Source organism: Cottoperca gobio, chromosome 12 (genome assembly GCF_900634415.1).
Source record: "Cottoperca gobio chromosome 12, fCotGob3.1, whole genome shotgun sequence".
Classification (NCBI taxonomy): Eukaryota; Metazoa; Chordata; class Actinopteri; order Perciformes; family Bovichtidae; genus Cottoperca; species Cottoperca gobio.
In genome coordinates, this window is record NC_041366.1 from 18,781,126 (window position 1) to 18,805,075 (window position 23,950).

The 23,950-nt window shown below is 40.0% G+C and overlaps 1 protein-coding gene across 1 annotated transcript in view; it reads right to left on the reverse strand.

Annotated features, from left to right (window-relative positions):
* erbin (erbb2 interacting protein) overlaps positions 1-23,950 on the reverse strand; it is a 44,529-nt gene that overhangs the window by 19,804 nt on the left and 775 nt on the right. The window contains 4 exon segments of the mRNA XM_029444237.1: positions 794-883; positions 1,026-1,104; positions 2,623-2,740; positions 3,042-3,236. Coding sequence (XP_029300097.1) covers positions 794-883; positions 1,026-1,104; positions 2,623-2,740; positions 3,042-3,227 — 473 coding nt within the window. The 5' untranslated portion in view covers positions 3,228-3,236.

The window sequence follows — 23,950 nt, forward strand, 5'->3', positions numbered from 1 at the left end:
ATGAAATATTCTGCGGTACGAGACACCTTCAGAGGGGAACAACACGTCTCACACAACATGCTTTGTCTAATCACAAAGCTCAAAGCTATTGTGTGAACTACAAACAGCCCGAGTGATCCTGCTGGTTTAATGAAACAAGCTGTTTGGCCTTTAGGAAGAGGAACAACATCTTAATACGTCACATCATCATGGATCCGAATCTGGAAACATGCTAAATTAAGTACCCCAAAATAATATTTGGACATGGGGCATATAACAGAGCTCTTATTATTTCACAGCCAAAAAGCCTGTGAAACCTGAAATAATTGATTTTCTTGGCCACTTTGAAGCTGCGGAAATGAACTCGATAGAGAAGAGTTGTTTGTTTACATGTCCGGCAGTTACTCATTCATCTAGAGTTCTGTTTCTGGTGATCATCTGATGAATGTAAATCTAATATTCACTTTCTTTTAGCTCCATTTGTGGTCTCTACCAACTCCTGAGGGAAATATTTGGCTCTTTAGCTGCTAAGTGCTCCACTATGTTCACCAGGTAGTCTTTAACTATGTCAGGCTGCCGCTTGGTGCTGAGCAGGTAGAGTTCAGTGGGTTTTTACAGCTTTCTCGCTGAAAGCAGCTGCGTGCTGTGGACATAAGTGAGGCTATGAGAGCCGAGAGAGTCAACCAAAACAGTGAACGGACAGCTAAACAATTCACTGTCGGTTCAAAACAAACAAACACTCAACACCACATTTAGCAGCCTTAGTTTGTACTTCAACAACTTCTTCCTGATTCAACCCGGAGAACATACTGACCTGCCAAAGCTGGCTGGCAAGAACTCGAGGAAGGCATCGTTCAGGTAGAGCTGCGTCAGACTCAGAAGCTGGGTGAACCCGTCTGGGAGCCTGACAACGCACACAGGAACAGGAATCACATCACTCACACAAAGCTGCTGCGATGCCTGAGTACTTAGCGTAGACCAACATTACACCAACATGGAGTTAATTAGGGGTGAAAGGCTTTTGTACGAGGTCGGGTAGTGCTTACTTGGATATAGGATTCACACTAGCTTCTACAATAGCTAGGACTTTGCAATTCTTGATATTTTCCGGAAACTCCTGGATACCTAGAGAGAAATAGCAAAACAGTAAATACCATACGATGTACGACAACTACACACCATCAATTCAACACCTGCATGTTAAATCTCAACTGTTTTATTGCCACTTACACAAAACAAATGACTCTCGTCAAAACCGAAAAGATGAGGGATAATGTAGCTGGTGTTTGGTAAGAGAAGCTTTGTAAATGTTAAACACAGGTGGATTGTGAGTACAAGCAGGAAGGCTCTCTGTCTGAGTCGTGGACACATTAAGAGCGTCTCTGCACCTTTCCTCTCTAAACAACCACGAGCGCTCGAGGTGACATGATGAAAGATCAGGAAAGGAAGAAGAAGAAAAAAAGGAAGACCACTGAGTGATCGTCTGCAAGTTCTCATGAAACATCTACAATGTGCGAACTGCGAGAAAGGGGACGTGACCAGGTCCAAAGGTTTATTTCCATCCACTTTGTTTTGTGTCCACAACACTTAGCAAAGAGTGCTTTGTGAAGAAGGATAAGCTACTTTTAATGTCAACACGGCACATGCAGCTCTGGTTCATGAAAACGCCACCACATCCTTCAACATTTGTTTAATCTTGGCTGTCTCTCCACTCGTCTATTTATATTAGAACTACCTTTTTAACCTTTCTCTGGTCATGAAAGGGTTTTGCTGAGCGTGCATCCTACTTTTCTGCTCTGCTTAGCTTCACGGTTATATCGTGATGATCAACCATCTTATGCAGCAACCTGTGTTACTACTTGCCTTTAGCCTACAGAGCTTAACATTGTTCCAGGAAGCACAGAGAGTTTTTTTAAATATTACAATACTGACAACAGGTTTGAAGCAAAACCCTTTGAGAGGAATATGCAACAGGATGTTATGAAAGTACTGACTTATTTTTAAAATAGCTCAGTCACATGATTGATTCTACGTGCAGCTGGGCATTAGAACAGAGAACTGTCAGACGCTTTAAGTCTGCAGCTGTTTCTTGTTCTAAATGTCAGACTAGAGCAACATTGACAGTGGAAATCTTACATTAAACAAGCACAAATGAAACGACTTCTGGTACAAAGCTTTCCCTCGTATTCAACAGTGTGAATGCATCTTTAAAGAGGTAAAGTTGCACTTTGACAAATGTTGTCACTTCCCACTCTATGAAACCACTGACAACACACTTCGAGTTGAGCACCTTGTGCAAATAATTCTCGCGGTTGATGAAGATCGTGTACAAGACATTGCACGTCTCGGCTTGTCCCCTTCCTTTATCAATCACGTAAGGGGTTTAGAGTCACGCACTCTTGTGTTAACGCAACATGCTGTGGCATTTTACCTCAGAATATCTTTGAAGCAATCGTAACATGGAAGCAATGATGCATTGCAGTAACTCTTTCCTGATAACCATCTCCTTTTAAAAACAATTATTTCACTGATTGCAGTCACAAGGACAACGACACAGTTACACGTTTGAACTTTACAGGGTCACTGAAACAGAGGCTGTGGTCAGGAACATGTATGGTGGTAATATATGGTCATTTTGCTTACTGTTTTTGCTGACATCAAGCTCTCTGAGATTGATGAGGTTTGCGATCGCTGCTGGCAACACTGTTAGGTCGTTATCTGGCATGCTCAGTCGGTGGAGTAACTGGCAGTTAAACAGTTGCTGGAGGAGAGAGAGGAGAGATAACGCTGTTCATCAAAAGGCACATGGTTGTCCAGGAATACACAGTATATTCTATCCTTAAATGTCCTAATTGTCATAAAAGTTCAAGTGCGGCATTCAAAGGCTGTTCTGTGTATGAACATGAATGACGTAGTGTGAACAATGCAAGCTTCTCATAAGAGATAAACTATTTATGCATGCAGCAAATCAATATTGTGTGGCCTCGAGAGTAAAACAAAAGGTTGTAGACTGCGTACATAGAGAAATATAAAGTTTCTATACATCAGTGTGTTTGCCTTACTTTAGGCAGCTCCTCGATCTGGTTGGCATCGAGGTAGAGTTCCTGCAGGGTCTTCTCAAAGCTAAAGATCTCCTTAGGAACAGTCTCCAGGCTGCAGTGGGAGTAGTCCAGCGATGTTACTGCCTCCTCCTCACCCCGCAAGCAGCGGCATGGCACCAGACGAACAAACAAGCTCCGCTTGGACATCCTCAGGCACTAGAAAGGGAAAACAGAGAGATATTTAAAAAGGGAGTAGAGGATAGGGAGGAGTGGTCGGCATATCTCTGGTGCTACTTCACACTTCAGCTTTGAGTGTCGAAATTCAGATTTTTTTCATCCCTAGTATGTTATACTTAAGTAATGTTTTCAGTGCAGTTGTGACACACACACACACACACACAAACGCACGCACACACACACACACTTTGTGTTCTCCTTTCATAATACAGATCATAGTCTGCAGCTGGTGTCCGAAAACACATAAACAATAATTACTCAAGCTTTGATAAGGAGGAAATGATTAGATCACAAATGCCTCCAGTCAATCAAAACTACATGGGGATGTCATTTTCACCGATAACGACTGCAAGAGTAATAACATTTGATATAGCAGCTCCCTACAGCACTATCTGCTTTGTTTCAACAGTAACAGGGATTTCATGGCTGATTTCTAATAAAATGTTTCCTGGAAAACTGTCGAGGCTTGTGCTCCTTTCTGTTCTTGCTGTTGGCTGCGTCTCCCAAATCTCTACAATGCAGGTGAGTAAACTGTGGACACACATATGCAAATAACACCCAGGTTGACAAATACTAGAGTTTACCTTTAACAGTGCATCAGTGTGCGATTAAAAAAAAAGGTTCAACTGTCTCATTTTGGAGAACGGCACTTAATCATAAGCATAAATATCCAATTCAGAATCGGGTCTAAAAAGACACCCCCGTGTGAGCCAACGCTTTCCAAAAGTATCAGATGCACAATAGCTCTTCAGTGCAGAGGCACTTCTGCAGAAGGACCTTTTGAAACAGCTGTGGGATGAATTGTGTGCACTGTCAAATTCGTGTTCTTGATTTATAGATAACATCGAATCACTGAGCGCTCGACACAATAATAAAAACAGTAGTATGAGTCTTACTTCCATTTTAAAAAGGTTTCACTGAAAAGGAATAGCACCCCAGAGAAGCCTGACGCGTGTTGCACAGTTGTTGTTTCTCATTTCTGTTTTTCTTATGGAAATGTTTTCCCCACAGGTAGACGATACGAGAAGCTGCTCACTATTGTGGGTTTTCTGTATCCTCATGTGGGTTGAAGTTGATAAAAATGCAAAGAAGAAATAGGCCATGAATCAGTCATCATTTTGGAAATACAAGTTCTTGAACTAGTTTCATCCAAAATACTCTCGACTGCAAAATAAGGATATTTAAAAGCCAGAAAATCTTTTCAGCTTTCAATCTGCTTGGCAGTTTAAGGGTTGTGGGAAGGGGAGTTGTAAACCCGTTCTTGAACTTGCCACAGGGATGTATGTATAATTTTTATAGCTCGAGATCAACACAGACGTTTTCACAGAGTACAGTACACACTATGGAATGTGTTCTGGTCAACAGAGCCTTTGTTCCTTGGAGCATGTGGAGAATGTGACTTTTCCTCCCCCTCGCCTTAATCTGAGTGCCGCCGCAGCACATAATCTCTGAGTCCTTCACTCACTGTGTTTCTTGACTGTCTAACTGAGCTGTACAATTGTGATAGCCTTGACCTACACTGTTGGTGCAGACTACATGTGGGTGTGACCATAAGGTTTGTGTTAGAGGTTGCTACAAGGCATGAAAGTCTTGATTTTCTCTGAAATGTGGTTATCGGAGTACAATTTTTGTTATCAGATGTACACATTTTTGCACGTGTGCAGAGAGATGCTTTTTTTGGACAGTGCAATGTAGGTGCCGCTATTTTTGACGCTACTCAAAATATGACCTAAAAGCCTACCATGGCATTAGTAGATATACACTCACTATTTCATAATTATGAAGCACGGTTTCCAAAAGAAACTTCAAATTTGTCCAAGTTTGACCCAAAAGATGAGCGGTCAGTGTTACCTCTCGCTCCAACTCATTAAAAATGGGTGCATGTGTGCACACGCCCACACGCCCACACTCACATGAGGTATGCACAACCAAGAGTCTGTCAGCCTCCCACACACATTTTGCTATAGCAGCAGGCAGATCATGTATAAATACTCTGAGTAATCTGGTCTATCACCAGAGGGGATGACAGAGGGCTTGGCTCCATTCACCTCGAGCACAAGCACTGAACATATGGATGACGCATGCTATTCAAAGTGTGGAGGAGAGGCAGGACCGGGAGAAGAGGGAGAGTTATATGGGTTAACAGAGAAATGGGATAGGTGAAGGTTGTTGTGAGTTATGCAAGAAAGACTTATCAAAAAGCAAGAGCGGATAAAGTTTCCTGAGAAAAATTGGGGGGGGGGAGAGACATGTATATGGTTTGAAAGATTAACACAAAGCAGCAAGAGCAAAGATGTAGGGAACATGTTAAAGCTGGTAGAAGAATTTAATCTCACACTTTAGGGATGCGTTCTAAATGACTTCATAATGTTAATACTTAGTCTACAGCCAGTCTCTCTGCAAGGATATACTCAGGGTTGCTTTGAGCTAAATGCTAACATCAGCACGCTCCCAATGACAATGCTAACATGCTAATGTTTAGCAGTAATGTTTACCATCTTAGTTAAGGCGTGCACATTTTGTATTTGTAGTATTGTAGCGCCTGGTTTTGTAACTTAAGGATTGGTCTGGTGATACTATATTTGTGTTATTGTCAACAAATGCAAACTAACAATGAATTGATCCTACTAACGAGTATCGTCATTTTTGAAGATTAATATCTTCAGTAGAAACAAATGGGCTCGGGGTTGAGAGCTAGAGACGGGACAGGTAAGTCAGAAAGTATTAAGATACGAGCAAGCACATTATTGGTCTTTTGGGGGGGGGGGGGGGATTTGAACAAAAATACAGAATAACGTCAGCCTTATTCTTAAAAAAAACAAAACTATGTTGCACAATTAGGAACTACAGTCGTCCAAAATAAGCAATCATTATAGGAGGAAGTTGCAGCTGCTCAAATTAGGTCAGAGATTTGTCATACCCAATATACAAATCAACCGATGCATGTAGAAACATTATTACATTCTCTAAACCATGCAGAACGATGTTGCACGTTACATCTGCATAGCGCACTACACAGTTGTGCAGCAGTGAATAAACTCTTGCATCATTCGAGGCATTTCTTCCACAAACTGCTGGTATTGTTGAACATCTCCTACTTGATAAATGACAGTAATGGTTACAGTTACTGTAGCCTTTTCTTTTGTGTGTCATGAAAGTGTTGTTTTTACTTTGTTTTCCCTCGTGAAGGAAACTTTCTTGTAGAATAAACACAAAGTGAAATGGGCTGGATAACTGTGGCACTGCTCGGCTGGCTGTCTGAAGCCCCCCCCGAGAGTAATCTGGAAGGCAGCACACTAATGAGACCCGCACTGCCTTCAAACATAGATGGGCTTATCCACTGACCTACATGTTATTGAAATGATGACTGTCTTCATTCACCCAGCTTTAGTCCATCAAGAGCATTTGACTTTTGAACTAAAAAGTACAAGACATGCAAAAGAGATTTCAAGACATGTTAAGCTCTCGGCTGAGACGTTCTTTTTCTTAGCCTACTTATTTAAGCAGCACATTTACTTAAATCAATGTGCTAGTGACAGCTTGGCCTAAAAAAAACCACTAGCTGTATTTATTAAGAAATGTCAAAATGTATAGGTATGTGTGAATAGTGGACATGTGACTCAGCAGCCTGGCAATGATCCTTGTGGCTTCCTCTGTGCAACAGTGAATGAAATAGTCCAGAGGGCAGGACCAGTCGCAGAATCCCACTTTAGTCTCCCAGTCAGAGCCAGGAAACCACTTCTATGTCACAACCTCTCTCCCTGTAACTTAAGTGCCTCCCGGGTCAGTGCTGTTGCTATAGAGACTACGGTCAAGGGTAGGATCAGTTCTCCGACCCCCAAAGTCACACACAAAACACATAGCTGAGCTTGCTCAACTGTTTTAGGAAATGTAGAAAAGCATCGGCTGTAGAACGGGCTCTACAAAAGGTCTGTGGTCAAAGTGAAAGATTGGTTATTGAAAGTGAACTCTGAAAGAGACGGACTAAGATTGAAATGTGTGAGAGTGTGTGTGTGTGTGTGTGTGTGTGTGTGTGTGTGTGTGTGTGTGTGTGTGTGTGTGTGTACCGAGGGTCACCGAGTTCCTCCACAGTGGCCAACTAGCACTCACTGACCTACTTCTAGTATATCCAGGAGAAGGTGTTGGGAACAAATTAGTAGTTTGTCTCTGCTTCAAAATTAAAATGTATGTCTACCTCATTGTGTTGCCGATAACCAGCCAATGGCGCTTTGTGAAGACGTGAAATAATAGACAAGGGGTAAAATACTAAAGGGCATATGTATTCAATATAGGCCCAGTAGGTATTGTTGTAACTCTGTTGTGTCTGTGTGGAGGTTTGCGTGTGTGTATATATGTTTGCGTGTGTGTGTGTAACGGGTTAAGCGGAAACGAAAGTGCAGCATTTGACAGCATTTGCAAGCAGCTTGTGTTATTTATAGCAAATAGTACTCGTCTGGTTGATATGGCAGAATGTGATTAGTACGGGCGAGCTCTCTCCTTATGAAAGGAGCTTTTGATCCAGATTGCAGTGGACTGTTAAAGGATTGCTGGGCCACAGCTGAAATTTTATATTTGAGATTATGGCAACAAAAACAATGCAGGGAAGAAAAACAAAAAGCATAACAGCCTGCAGAGCCTGTGGGATACACTTGAATTGCCTCTGTCTGTAAAGGAAGAGGAAAGAAAAAGTTACTTCCTCAATGCAGGGCAGATTGCCAGCAGACCGTAGGCTTGTTCTCTCACGCTTCCTTTAATGCAGCTTTAACTCTTCTCAAATGGGATCATGTCCTTTATCATGGAGATCCTCTTTATTATCACCCACCAGCGCAGCAAGAAAACTTAATTTGCTCTGTGCAACCAAGTAGTATTCACACAATACAAGTTATACAATCTTTAGGCGGCATGTTTCACAACCACGAGTGTTCACCAGAATAACATACCACACTGCTGTGGAATGCAACTTCAGGTTTGCAAACAAAACTCAAACTTTATAGGGTTTCCATTTAAAGTAACCCTAGACTGCTCTGGGATTTTTTTTTAATTCTTAAACGTATACTTAGTGCATGCCGACACATACAAGTGCAGAATGAATACGCACGTGGCTGATTTTACACAGGAGACATGCAGTCGATGTTGACTAATAGTTGCAGCCCTATAGCCTATTGAGCGATGACTGTTCCTAAATGACAGGTTATGCAATACACAGGAACATGACGACTTCATCAACCCTGAAATACACTTTTTTTTAATTGCAGTTATTAAACCTGCAATCAACCTTAATTAAAATTCGATGCATTAATGCAGTGGTGGAGAAAGCAGTGCACAACATATTCCCTGGTGAGGTCTTTCCTGTCGCATTCAACTGCAGCTGGCACAACAGGAGAGCTGCTGCTTCTCAATAATGCAGTGGCATATTGACTTAAGAGGACAGTACAGTTCAACAACTGACTAAAACACACAGAGCCATGTCGCCATGCTCCATACTCTCAAACCTAGCAGCACAGCTTAGACTCATATCCATGCATTCCTTCTTATTTCACCACCGAGGGCAGTTAACATGCTGGCATTTCCCCACAAGTAGTGCTTGATAACTAAACATAGGAAGCAATCCATGAATCCAAAAACTAAGTAACAGGAAACGACGGCTGGAATTACAGTTGAATTAGGCAGAAAGACAAATGTGTTGTGTTGTCAGTATCTGTAGCGGGGGTATGCGACTCAGAGGAACCTGAAGTTCCAGTTTTGCTCTCCCTCTGGTTTTGGTTCTCACCAGCGTTCTTAGGTCTCAGTGGTCTTGCGTGACTATAGGAAACAAAACCATGATTGTTTTCTTTGAATTCGTGGTGAAATGAGGGTAAGTAATCTGATCTGTGACAAAGACAAAGTGCCCTTTTACAGCATCTTACCAATTTTCTACTCTCAGCGGACTTTGATAGACTGAACTCATCATAACAATGAGACTTGTATCCATTGGAACATTTAGATGTAACCTACACACATTCTTTTATATCAGAAAATGTTTTTGTATTCTTTTATAATGCATTATGGTTCCAGCAAAAGGCCACGGTGCCTCATGTACATGTGCATGTGGTGAGCAAGCTGAAGCTCTAAAAAGATTCATTGAATATGCAGTTATCTTTGGTACGGTGTGTGTGGTGCATCATGCAACTCAATACAACCACAAGCAGATCATAAAGTACTAAACACTAACAGAAAATCAAATAATTCTAATTCTCAGAGGAACAAAAATATCTTCTCAGTCAAACCACTTTCCGTTTCACCGTACCACGAGCACAAAATGGATTACCAGCAAGCAACACGTAGGAATACAAATATTATGTACTTAGAAGGATGCTTATGTTGACACATCTAACACAAGTGTTGATATTTTACGAGGTTGGGAAAAAAGTTGCATAAGCTGACAGCTATGCAAGAGACTGATAGTGAACATATTGCAACAAACTTTTCATTTAGCCATCTCAACTTATTGAAACAAACTTAAGTAATGGGATACAGCAGTAATGGGATACAGCTGTAATGGGATACAGCAGTAATGGGATACAGCTGTATTCTCTATTTACCCTCAGCACAAACCAGCCAGGCTCACACTGCAGAGGATTGCAAATATTCAGAATCTAGGCGATTTCCTTTGAGATGACTATCATAATTACTCTAATGAATAATTCCCACATAATTTCTTTAGACACAGATGGGCCTAAGGCAAATTAATGCAGTCTTATTTCCATTTCATTTGTTCCGATCTTCACAAGTCTGAGGTTATGGAGGTGTCATGGATACCCCAGAGAAGGACAAACACTAGGCGTAAGGCATCCACTTCCAAAGGTTGTGTCCTCTCAAACGTGCTTGTTAATCACCTCTTTGCATGGTAATCTTTTGACCTTTTGTGCAAGCTGTTAAGTCTGTCCAGCAATTTACTTAGTATTAAAATGTCACAATGTAGAAATGATGTAGGGCAACCCTGGCATTTCACAAAATATGGTTTTTGAATGAAATTTGGGGAGCTTGCTTTGCTTATCTTCGTTTCATCACATCTTAGGGGAAAGGATTGACAGGAATTAGAAGTAGAACAACTTAGTTAGGATTGAGTTAAAGATTATTTTATGAATTAATGATTATTTTACTGTGACATTCCTGTATTTGTAATCCTCTTCATCCAACAATATCTGTGGGGCGACAAGCAGTGGATGCATCTCACAATAACACGTTCTGCATATTCTCTCCATTCAGTGTGTCCTCTACTGAAGATTATAATCCTACAGCTTAACGTATAGGTCATTATAGTAATCAACCTTTGATTTTGTTTGTGTAATATCTGCTGGTATCACATAATAAGAGGCCAGCTTTGTATCACTGCCAACAATACAAATGTATTCCATCAAACCTGCATGTGAAGCAATTGGAACTTGGGACTTGGTCAAACGTTACATTGCATTAAAAGTCTTTCCTCTCTGGGAGTTGTTTAGACAACTGAACTGAAACCGTGCAGTACTGCTCTGAATATATTTGGGGTTGTTGAACCAAAAGCGAATGCCTCCGCTTGCTCTTAGAGACTAAAATGTTCCATTTGCAAGTCAAATACCCAAAGTGTCAAGATCACAACTACAACTACCGCCTTTTATGGACTACCTTGTTGAGTCTTTGAAAGCCACTTCCTGGAGACGTGAAGATTGTTGACAATTCTGCTGAGATGTGCAACAGGGTATCCTGTGAGTCAAGCTCACCGCAGCCGCCGATTGACGTCAACTTAATTTAACTGTCTATTCGATAGAAATTAATTATCCCACTTTCATCCCAGAAGAACGGCATCAGGTGAGCCGTTTGTTTCGGGGGAGAAATGTCGGCCCTGTAGAGGTAAGGCTAGTCTAATGAAAGAAGAAAACCAAGAAGGAAATACTTGTTTTAAAACGCACAGTTTTAGCTGCAGGTAATGGTCAGTTTAAATACGAGTCAGGTTGATGATTCTTGTGCCACAGTTGCAGAGAAGTGCATTCAATGTGTGCTGCCTAGTGAAACGTATGTTAGGTAAGGCTAATTGAATAATTTCTCCTGCTTGGTATTCCATGTGAAACAGAGAAAACAATTGTAGTTAGAAAGGCCATGTTTATTGACAAGAGGAAGCAGAAATTAGTCTTGTGTGCAAAGCTGCCTCATCGAATAAACTAGCTGTTTTATCAACTGTGAGCTTGCGGCCTTCTGTAGCAAAGCACTTTGCTTATTATTTTGGACCTTTTCCTCTCTCTACACGCATGAGTTTTTCTTCCTCCCTTCTCTTACTATTCCTCTTTTTACTTAATGTCCCATTTCTACAATTGTCCCAACAGTTTGGGAGGTCTTTATGGACCCAAAGAGTGCAACAAACCCACAGCAAAGTCCTCTATTTTCAAAGCTAAATGTGACAAGCAAAAAGCTGCAACAGGATGAGCGGGTCCACTGCCGACATGCTAGAATGGTTTGCATAAATGTTGCATCATCTAAAAACAGGCCAACTTTTATTTTAAATAATTTGGCTGTTGATTCCTGAACTTTCCCCTTTCCCCTAAAGGCATAGCAAATTAATGAGTGGATTTGTTAAAAACAACACGCAACCCTATTTGAAGCTTAACAAATCTTGGAGCATCTCTAGGTGGCGATTTAAATTACAATGTTTTTTGTCCATACTATGTTAAAAAACCTTCAGCATTTAATCCTGGATTTCTGGAGAGCAGTTTCTTCCTCATTAAGACCCAACCAGGGCAAAGAAGGCAAGAACCCTGCTTGTTATAAATAGTCCGCCCAGAAATCCCTTCTGCTGATAAGTTCTTAATTAAATATGAGATGCAGTTAACTATGAACCCATGAGATTAATTTCTGCAGCGAGGAGACCCAAACAATAGCCCTTCATTAACAAAGTCACAATAACTTTAAGGGTTAAGGAGTAGAGTTTCAAAGCTTTCAGTTCTTTACAACAGTAGATTTGCAGATTAGGTTTAAAACATACGAGCTACTCTAGAAAAAAGGTAGAAAGTTGGCCAGTTTAATGTCACATGAAAATAGCTGCCCAAGCAATAAAACACATATTTGGCTACATAAACAAAAAGCAGCCAAACAATCATCTCAATGCAGGGAATACCCAGAACTCACCACCCACTGCACTAATGGTATAGCAGCTGCCATTAACGCCTCAGTGGAATGCCTTTCTGCCGTGACGCATAGTATTACAACTGAGTAACCTATGATACAGCACAAATAAACAACAGCCAGCTGTCTCAATAAAATATCCACAATGACAGCAAGAAAAAAAGTCAATATTATGGAGAAATTGGGCACGTCCACCATTGCCTTTGTAATGTTTCTGTTGGTTTAAAACTGCCTTCAAACTTCAATATGTTTTGCTTTTCCTGGGGATGAAGAAAGGCCGTCCGATCCTGCGAATACTTTCCAGGCAACTCCTCTCCCCATGGATATTATACAACATTATAGGGAGGTATTAATGCAAAGCTTTTAAAGCTGGTTATTAAGATCACGCCAACCATGTGACACTTTGAATATACAGAGTTACCTTATTTACCCTTATTTTTGAACCATGAGATATGCAGCCGATTAGAGTTTACAGTGAACTAAGTATGCTGATATGAATTTATAGCGAGTTCAAGTGCGGCAGCCCAATGTTGCTTGTCTTGTTTCCAGCTCACAGAGCTGAAAAGGACCTGGAGGGCTATCTGCTCATGATCTAGGCTACCCACACAGATGGCCAAGAATGGAAAAATCTGAGGAATGGATAGCAAACCAGTCATAAAAAGCAATATGAATACAGCACACAGTGAAGGTAGATGAAGGTGAATTTACTATAACTTGAATAATATATGGACATAGTTTTAAAAACCTCTCAGTTATAGCCATGTTTGAAAGATGATGCTTAGCTTGGAAAAGAAAATAGATACAGGACTATGCATCAAATACAGTTGCTTGTCTGCTTTTTGGGTTTGTTCATGAGAGCGAGAAAGACGGAGATGCAGTTTGCCAAGACTCAATAACCAGGTCAGACACATTCAGGTCAGAGATATGTATCCATGCAGACAACTGCCACATTATCCTTGTTTGCCTACTGGAGAATCAGGAAATGGATAACATTCCCCTAATGGCTTGTTCAAGCCATAAAGTCTCCTCATTAAATGCCGTGTTTAAAATAGTTAATAAAGAAGCAAAATGGGTCAACATGTAACCTCTCTGAACTAGAGAACCTCTACCCTGTAAATGTATCCTCTGTATCAACTTAAGCACAGAGTGTGAGCTACTGTAATGTATACAGTTTGGATTATCTTATACAGGAGTAACAGCTTCTTTCTTCAGGGGGAAGAAAATTAAGTATGCTATAAAACAGTTATATAGTGTAGCTGAAGACAGACAAGAAAGGAGAGCGAGAGTGAAACACGTGCAGCAAAGAGCCACGGGTCGGATTCAAACCCCGGGCCACTGCGGCAAGGACTTAATCTTAGTACATGGGGCGCCCGCTCTACCAAGGGAGTTCACGCCCCAATTAATTATGATCATCATCTTCATTCATGTTGCCTTCACTATCAACCATCGATAGCTGCATCGGAAGCATGTTGGAGATAGCACAAGGAGATCAAGCTGAAGACAATGGTAGGGGAAACACTGTTAATTGTCCAAACTAAACTCAGTTATTGGGAGTTTTACGTCACTGAGCGATAGTCAGCTACAGTTTTGTCAATTTAAGACTTGCAAAGCCGGACATGGGGCTGTACCTCATTATCCAGAAAATTCCAAGGGTCTAATAATAGCAAAGTTGCCTCATAGCTAAAAGCTGTCAGCTGAAACTGTGGGCATGGAATAATCAATTAGAAGTTCTGGTAAGATATTAATTCACATGCATAAGGATCATTCATGCTGTAGATACCGTCACTAGACAGAGATGAACCAATTAATTCTCGTCAAGAACTACTCCTCAGTATAAGGAACCCCACTTATTCTCTGGGTGCACAAAGTCTTTGGCATATTTCAAAAGATTATCTACACAAAAAGCTATTATATCAAAAAAGGAAATGGAGGAAATGTTAAACGCAACGACAGTGCTGTGAATATTCCAAACAATACCACAAACAACAGCTAATGCTAAGAAGGTCCTGCACACTTTGAGACTGGCCTCGAAACTGTAGCTCCTTGAAAACTGTTGAATCAGGAATATTACAGCCCGGCACAAATTACAGATTATCATCTTGCATGTAAATCAGTACTGGTGTCATATAAAATTAAAAGGACCTGGTAGATATGCCCCTATGTACTTGTAACAAGCAGGAAATAGCCACTGCTACTGTGTGAATGAATGATAGTCTGCATCAACTGACCGCCTTGTATTGATCAGTGCTGAAAAAGTGTGCATACATACTGTAACCCTGTAATGATCATGTAGTTGTCTGCCCATGTAATTTGGTGTTATTTATTGACAAGAGAAAGAAATAATCTACATTTGGGAAATGAGAGATTACGATGTTGACCCTGGCTAGATCCAGGTATCAAATGTAGATCAATAAAAAGCCTACAGCTGTGTCACAGTTACACGAAAAGGTAGTAAAACAAGTAAATATGGAGGACAAAAAGCTTTGAAAGCCAAACCTGTTCTCGTCAGTAGTACCATAGAGAATTAGGAAATTGGAGCCCTCCCCTATCATACAGCAATGTCAGTCTCATTATCGTCATCTGTTGTTACACAAGAAGTTTGTCACAATCTTTTTCAGTCTATTAAACATTACTTGTGGGGGTTAGAAGAAGCCATTTTGTATCATATAACCATCTAACTGGAACCCTGAGAGTGTTTGACTACATGCTCTGTATTCTATCGTCAATGGGACTTGGTCTGAAATAACTATAGCCATTTTGTTTTTACCTTTTTAAGATGAAATAGGATGCTGATTGCACACAGAGCTAGTTTGGCAGGTGTATCGTGTCTCTAGGCCTCCAGGAGAACAGGGTGGGGCTCTCTTGTTGTTTCTTGTTAGACTTGGTCTCAGGTTTGACATAAATACATCACTTCAGTGAGACCAAAACTGTTCATGCAGAAGTGTTTGCTCCAAGAGACATTTAAATCTAAAAAACGAAGCCCACAATAGATTTAGCCTAAGTTACCCAACTGCTGAAAATAGAAATTGCTTGACATGGATACCTTGTCATTTAGGACTCAAGCACCTGGATCCCAGTGGATGATAGATGATGGATCCAACAGCAACAATTTCACTGTATTGTGAGATGCCTTTTGATATTATTCACATGTAAAACAGCCGCTAAGTGGCACAACAACATGACGCGTTTGTGCCACTGGCTATATGTATAGTCTCTTGGAATATAAACTGTTGTATTGATCATTGGTCTAATCTCTTGTGAGTGGTGATGGGAAACAAAATCCAAACTAATGGGATTAGATTAAGCTCCTGTAAGATCTTTTTTTTTTTTTTTTTACATGTTCCATGGTGCATGTTAATTAGCGCTCAAATTTAGGTCATAAGAACCTCTTTCTCTCTTATCACGTTAAGTTATGCTCGTTAGGGGCTGGCTTTGAAACTGTGGAACATAATGTTCAGTATGTTAGTGAATACTTCTTTAACTACACATAGCTGTTGAATGGGGGTGGAATTGATTAAGTTTAGGATATAGTGAAATAGCAATGTCCTGTCTGACGACACAACACAAAATAAATGCATTTTTTACCTTGGGAACGCAGTAATCTTTTCAGTTACATGTTGAAAATTAACAATTTGAATGAGATAATTATCGAGCCGTTTTCATTTTGCAACTAAACACTGTTCTGCTACAGCATTAGTGCAACATGCATTGTAATGCACAAAGACAATCTGCTCATTTTACTGATATCTGAGGAGATCTGAAGACTCATCTTAGAAATGCGGCATAATCTTGCTGCTCAGGTCAGAGCACAACACAACACGGAGTATTGTCAGTGCATGCCTGGAAAAGTATTAGCTTGGCCAGCTGATCTGATCTGAGCTAAAAGATAGGATCATCCCTCCACTATCCTCATCGAGCACAATAGAGCTATAGAGCAGGAAAGAGGGAGGGATAAAAAACAGGCGAGAAAAATAGGGGAGGAGAAACAGAGAGCGAAAGGGAATTTTTGACTTATTCATAGGGTCTCCCAATCAGCTGCAAACACATTGGACTGCACTGACACCCATTACTTTCTGCTCCACTTCCTCTTGGGCGCCTTTATCCTCATCTCATCTATTCGGGATACTGAATATTGCCAAACAAAAGTCCCCTCCATCACATACTGGAATAGAGCATGAGAAGCGTCAATTCTCAAATTGGGGGTGTTGGCACAGAGGGGGATGGAGACATTGCAGCTACACCAACAGCCTCGTCTCCTTTTCAGCAACTTGCCTTTCATTCAGACAGCCCCATCGGCCTTCAGCCAAAACTGTGAAACCACAGAAGGAAATCACCTTCGATGAGCTCCATCAACGAGGAAGTACTTTGTTCTGTGCACAATAAGATGTGTGTGCTTCTGCAATAGGAACTGGTGTGCTCACAAATCAACACAGATCATCTAAAAAGTGCAATCTGACATCCAGCATCTTTCTATAAACTTGAATTCACGGGGGTGAAAGAGCTTTAGTAATAATTTATAAACTTTAAAAAACAACAACATGCTAATAATTATTCAGGCATGTTTTGCAAACTAAGTGTTTAGAAGCTTTGTTTTTAAACAAATCTCTTGCTATTCTAAACTTGCTAATTTTGATAAAAGATAAAAAGGACACATTAGTAGACCAACATCAAGGCATCTTGCAGACTTCAGAAACCTGACTTCAGACCTCAAAAAGCTCATACATATGTATAAGGGCTCGAAATACCCCATGCACAGTAGTGCATATACAATTAGAGCTGTGCACACAACTGCTCAGGGCCGCCAACTCTCATGCTTTGGCCTCGACACCGACCACGTCAAATGGCTTACCGGTATATTTAATTGATTATACTGCACAGTTTGTTTGTTTTTTTGGAACGGGAAGTCATCTCAAAATACATTGTAAACTAAAATGTCATGTTTAAAACTCTCAAAAACATTTGTGGTGGTATATAGGCCCTACATCAATGAATCAGTGCATGTGCACAGAAAATAGTATTTTGAGCCGTGTTTATGTGCTGAAGAACCTCAGGGAGACACTAGATACAACATGACACTTCAGTATAATACAACATTTAACTGGCCTCTCTCATCAGACAGGGCACAACTTGTTTCAGCTCTTTATGCAGTCAATCAAAGAAATATAGCCAAATAATAAAGTTTGTTTGTTTTGTTTGCTATGGTAATAAATTAAATTATTTTCTATAATAGACTAATTGAGTATTAGTTGTACCAGTTTCTTTGTTCCTGTTCCTGGAAAGTATGTTCCTTTGCTCTACTAATAGACTCTGCAGAACAATGTTAACTAAAATCCAATTTGGCTTGTTCTCAGACTGCTGTCAAATATGACGCTGAGAGCAAACACAAAGACTCTCTGCAGTAGAAAGGTGTGTTCGTTTAATGACGTCAGCACTGAAAGAAGATACTCGCAGATCAAGGGTGCGAACGGATAAGACTTGTAAGTTCTTCAGCACTAGTGGTAAACAGATGAAAACAACATTAGGTAAACACAAGAGGTAACAAGAGGTATAACTGCAAATCGATCACATGACATCACAGGCAGGCGACTGGTGTCGTGAGGTCAGTGAACAAGGTGCTGACCAGCATGAGCCTGTTCAGCCTGTTTAAAAATCAGAGCACACTGCAGCTATTGAAAGCCAAATATGGAGCTTCTTTATGGGCCCAAACCCACCACTTTGCCTGTTCACACAAGCCAGATTTTGTATCATTTGAATTATACTGCCAGACTTAGCTAACAGTGAGCTGTTCACAATTTGCACAAAAATGCAGCTTGTCGGTCCTTTTACAAATGAGCAGCTCTAAAAACAAGTCTGATTACAGCCAAATACAGGCTCAGGCAACAATTGGAGGACGCGTCCACATGTGTGGTCAATTACATCATAGACCGCACTGGAGGGCCATTTATTTAATTCTGTAGAACGTGTAGGCAGATGTAAATGTCACGTGAAACAAGTAGCAACAACAAAAACATTCTGGATCCCTGTACAATTTCTATGCAATGCCTCTCTTAGAAATGGTACAGTAGACACAGAATAGTCTGAATAAATGCAAGGTCTGAGTAGTTCAAAGGGATGCTGTGTTTCCTCATCACCAGACTATCGGGAAATCAATCTTGGGCAACCGGTCCATGAAAGTGGTTATCACCAGATGTTTTAAACCCTGATTTTCCTAAGGATAATTAAGCATAATGTATGGATCTTCTTGGTGGACTAGGTAGAATCAAAACAGAAAAAAAAGGAGAACATTATATTTATAAAATGATGTCATATCATTGAGTGAAAGAAAGGTTTTTGTTTGCTGCATGTTCTTCTGCAGTGAATCTGAATGAATCGGGCTGCACTGAATCCTTGTCACAAACCTTCTCAGTGCATTTTATTTGAAAAGGGTAGTACATATAATTCAGTGACGATATAATATAACTGAACGAAGCCATATACAATTAGTTAGAAGTCCATTTTCATAGCTAGGAATTAATTTCTTCAGCAGGACGTCTCGTTTATAAGTTAAATAAAATACATGCCGATGTTTCGCCGTGTGTGTAGAAGATAGATAGATACTAAGAAGGCCTTAAGTCAAAGCATTTCCCCAGGCTAAAGCACATAAAGTCAGTTAGACTACACTGTATATTATTAAAGCAGCTTCTAGCAGAGATATGATGCACGTCTGCAGCTGATATTACAACAGACCATTTCTTGCAGGGTTTACTTTTATGACATCATTTTCCCTCTGTGGTAATCAAAAACCCTTCCATTACATAAACTATTCTACATAAATGTCTTGTTTTTATACCAGTAATCTATTTAATTGTTCCATGTTATATAGGAGAGATTGGAGCTGTTCACAGCATGCTCCTCTGCGGTGTCATAATCAGCCAGCAGACTTCATACTGAAGAAGGATTTGGCTTTATGAACATATCTGCTGATAAACAGCAAGACGGAATGAGGCAGAGCCAGATGTTCTCTGAACTGGGTCACAGAAGCCGGCAAATCATTAGAGAGAAACTGGATGCACAGATGTACGTTAAAACCGATAGAACAGCATCTCAAATATTATGAAAATGTACATTTTCCCCACAAATACTGTTTAAAAAATACAGACTCTTGTGATTGACCATCCATCTAGTGTATGAAAGGCCTTCAACGCATTTAATAAGCTATTCATTCAATATTAATATATACAGTTGAGCAGATAATGTACATTACCTGCTATCTGTTAAGCCAGCTTTAATAGCCAGTGGGCAACAGACCAAGAATTAAATCAATACACTTGGGCTTATATCTTTCACTCATTTATCATTATGAAAAACAAAGAGGTAGTTAAATATTGCTGTGAACAGACAAACCTTCATCAGAGTGGAGGAGAATTTGGATTTCTATCATTAGAAAGAAAATGGTGAAATTAAAGTCTCTTAAAAGAGCAAACAACATTTGGTATAGAGAGGTGGGTCAGTGCTTTTTATACAGCCTGACTGAGGTCAGTGAGACTGCAACGTTGCTATAAATTATAAATATCAACTCGGGACATCCCTAGTCTGAATATAGCCTGCTCCAGATCAAGTTAGCGGAGCACTTTTAGTTACCATGGTGACTCTGAAAACTCCCGTTTTCATTTGCTGAAAGATACCATCCAATCATCAGGTGGCAGGTCTTTAAAATCTCAGTTGGTCCTTGGTAACAAATATCTTCACAAAAAAAGACGACACAATAGCTACCTGCACACACAGGTTCCCAGTTCTTCCTTTACCCTACATGGTCTTCCTCAGGTAGCTGACTAATCTCATGACATTGCTTTATCACATGACCAAAACTGTAGTCGCTGCCTGCAATCAAACCATCCATTGTTTTGCACTCTTCTGCATGCTTTCACCTGCTTTAAAAGGAGCAGGATAAGCGCTTCTTGGCAGCCAAACACTTATCACCAGCCTCTGCAGAGATTCAGAAGGATAATGGAAAATACTACACAGACTAACCCTCGCCAAACCAGTCAGAACACATGCATAATAAACACTGTATTTTACTTAAAGCTTAAACAATGATGTCGCACCAGTTCAAACACAACCTGTGTGCCGAGTGAAACGCTGTAACAGAAGTTGACTTGACAATGTCAACACCATGTTTACCCCTCGTCTCTCTTGTTGCAAAACTTGAATACATGTGACACACACACATGGAAGGGGCGAGCTCCGTCTTCCCCTTAGTATAGCCTATAGCAAAAATGTATGACTACATGGAAGAGAAAAGTGCCAGTTACATTTACCAGACAGCACATGACACCATCTTTAGCATCCGCAATGAGGTGAAAACACCGTTACGGACCATTACACTATTGATGTTTCTGGGGAGTTTGAAATGACAACAAGAGAAACTGCTGATGCTAAGAATTTAATTACTTGGTTGGACCTCCAACTGCCATCATCTGAGTGACGTTAAAAAGATATGAGGCCAATATTATCACGGTCCAATTGGACTAGTTTGTCATATTGTTTCCAGTAGAGCACACATCTACAGTTAATTCTACAATGACACATTGCTCCCCACATGTTGAGGATTTATTGGTGGTGATGTGGTGTTAGTATAAAACATAACAAACTAATACATTACAGTATCCGAACAATGAATAGGCCTCAAATGTTACTGACAATGGGAGAGCTTACTATCTTGGTGCCTTTTATTTACGGTTCTGATTAAAAATAAATAAAAAAGTTCTATAACTGCAACAATCAATCTATAAATCTGCAGATTATTTTTCATTTGATCTTTAAAAGTACTTGTTTTGGCCAACAAACGGTCCAAAACTGAACAAAATACAATTCACACAGAAAGAAAAAGCAGCAATAATTAAATTAAGTAATATTTGGCGTTCGTTCTTGAAATATGACACAAATATTTACTGATTTTCAAAACATTTTCTGTCAATAAAGTTATCGATGTATGGACTAATCTGTTCAGCTTTATGAAAGGATCATTAGCATAGAAAACCCTCTGAAGCCATTAAATGAACCTAAAATAAGCACATGCAACAGCTTGCTCTGCATGCACCTGTTACAAGAGGAAAGGGGGCACTGGCTGCTTACACAACTCCCAAAACATGCCAAATGTCTTTTTGTCTTTTAGAAAACAACATGGGAAAAACCATTCATCCATTCAAATGCACCAACTCAATACATCAGAGGTGAAAACAGTGATGATGATGTGGACAATCTTATAGTAACTCAATTGAATTTTGCAGAAACATTGACAATAGTTTAACTAAAATCGACTGCCAGCTTCTAAATACGCAAATATAAAACACAAATTGGCACAGAGAAAACAGAAACTACCAAAGTAAACATTGACTCATTTCCTAACTTGAGAACATTTTCTCAAAAGTTTCTTCACTATGTCAATACGCCATCACCGGCAACTAGTCAACAATGTCACAAGAGAATTCAGTCATTAACGATGTGTTGTTCGGTACACGACAGCAGCTTCATTGTTGAGACACTGCTCTAGAATATTTCTCTATGCCTTTCACCACAAATGGTAGAAAAGGGCATAAGAATCAGTTCAAGGCTACACTTGCTGATGTTGGGAGAAGAACTGTGCACTTATATGGTCATACAAGCTGTAAGAATACTAAAGAAGACGGAAAAACAGTGTCATTGGTCAAACATACCTACAGATGCAGCGCTACTCACACAATACATCTGCTCACAGCACTGTGTTCATGCAGTCGTTCTACACCAACAATAGTCGTAAATAAAAGTAAATACTTAAAAGAAATCAAACAGTCTCTCAGTTATCCCATTGGTTCACACTTGGTGTACACAGGAATTACTTTAAGGAAGTAAAGATACTCTTTTATTAGGTATTACCACCAATTAAAACTAGGCTGAGTTTAGAACTGTCAATCAAGAGTTTGGAGGTTGTTTAGGAACACATGGTTTAAACCTGGGTCACCTGGGTTTAATCATTCAAAGTATGATTTAAAGATATGGGAAACATTCACAATGCAAGCATTACAGACTTCGGATTAACCATTATGGAGCCAGGGTAACATTTTTTGGTGTTCAATGAAGATAAGACCGCTTTTGGTGGTGGCTATTGTCAAGTTTTTGCTTTCTTTCCGTCAACAAGTGGCACAACAAACTGTTGCACAAGTACGATAACAACACTATTTAGGCACTAGTGTGAGAAACAGTGCAATACAAGGCCTTTGTTGGAGTAAACCTTATCTTACATTCTAGATAAGGTCTGTTGTAAATGATCATACGAGGAACTTGAATGAATTAAATGTTCACCAACACCTTAATGGAAACATACCGCTGCAGACCGTGATTTATGCAGTGTATATAGTGATTAGTCTTGCATATAATTCAATAAATGATCAAAGATATAAATGTGGAAACAGTTTGAGGACATTACACCAAACTCTGGAGACATTGAAATGTTATCTTTTACATACCAGTCAATATTTTTTTATAAATAACTGGATAATCATCTACAAACAGCTGGCCACCAGCTCTCAGATTAAGGGGGTAAAACAATGACAAGTTGCAGCTGATATGGTCTAGTCTGAGCAACAATGGCCTTTGAAAGATAATCAGATTCTGTATCCTGCTTTACTGCATGACAATGCCAGTCATCAAATTCAAAGATTGAGCGTTAAGGCAGCAGAAGCAGTCTCTGTTTTTCAACAAGCAGATATCCAGTTGTCTAATGAATACATACACCTGCAGAGTTTGTATCTTTACAGGCTATATTCTCTGTTTGGCAGCCCATCATGTCACTTTCAAGGGTAAAGTGAGGTATTGGTTTTGGTTTAAAGCCTACACTGCAAGCATAATGTCATGCTATCATTGGGGTGTTGAAACCGCAAAGCATTGCAGATTACGGATGTAATTCAGATAAATGAAGCACAGGTTTGCAGTTATTTTTTTCACCTGAATGTAATGTGCTTCATGATTTCAAACAGCAAAAACACACAAGTCGATGGGTCAGGCATGCAAAAAAAAAAAAAAAAAAAAAAAAAAAAATCAAACCTAGAGATTAGCACCGCATCTATCTCAAATCTTAACAGGATTAAATTACATTGGAGTTAAGTGGGGATAGTAATCTGGTTAGTGAAGTGGTGAGAAAACGAAAACGCCGATATGTTGAGTGTACCTCACACTAATCCTTCATCCGACGAGGCGCTGAAGGTGCTCCGCAACAAAAGATGTGACTGCAGCTGCTGTTGTTGTTGTTGTTGCACTGCAGCTGTTACGTTATTGATATTATGGATGGCAGTAAAAAAAGAAACCCAGATTAATGACTTGATACTTCTAAATGTTTTACAGTGAGATATAGTGAATCTGCTGGTTGTTCCGGATAGATAAGGAAGCAGTGGAGCAGCCATGTAACGTTACAGCTGTTAATACAGACAGCTGCTTAAATCTCCTGTAACCGTCCAAACCTCACACATATACAACAACAGGTACACGGGGACACTTAGTACATTACAGATACAGCCCAGAAACGGCGTTAACGTTATAAT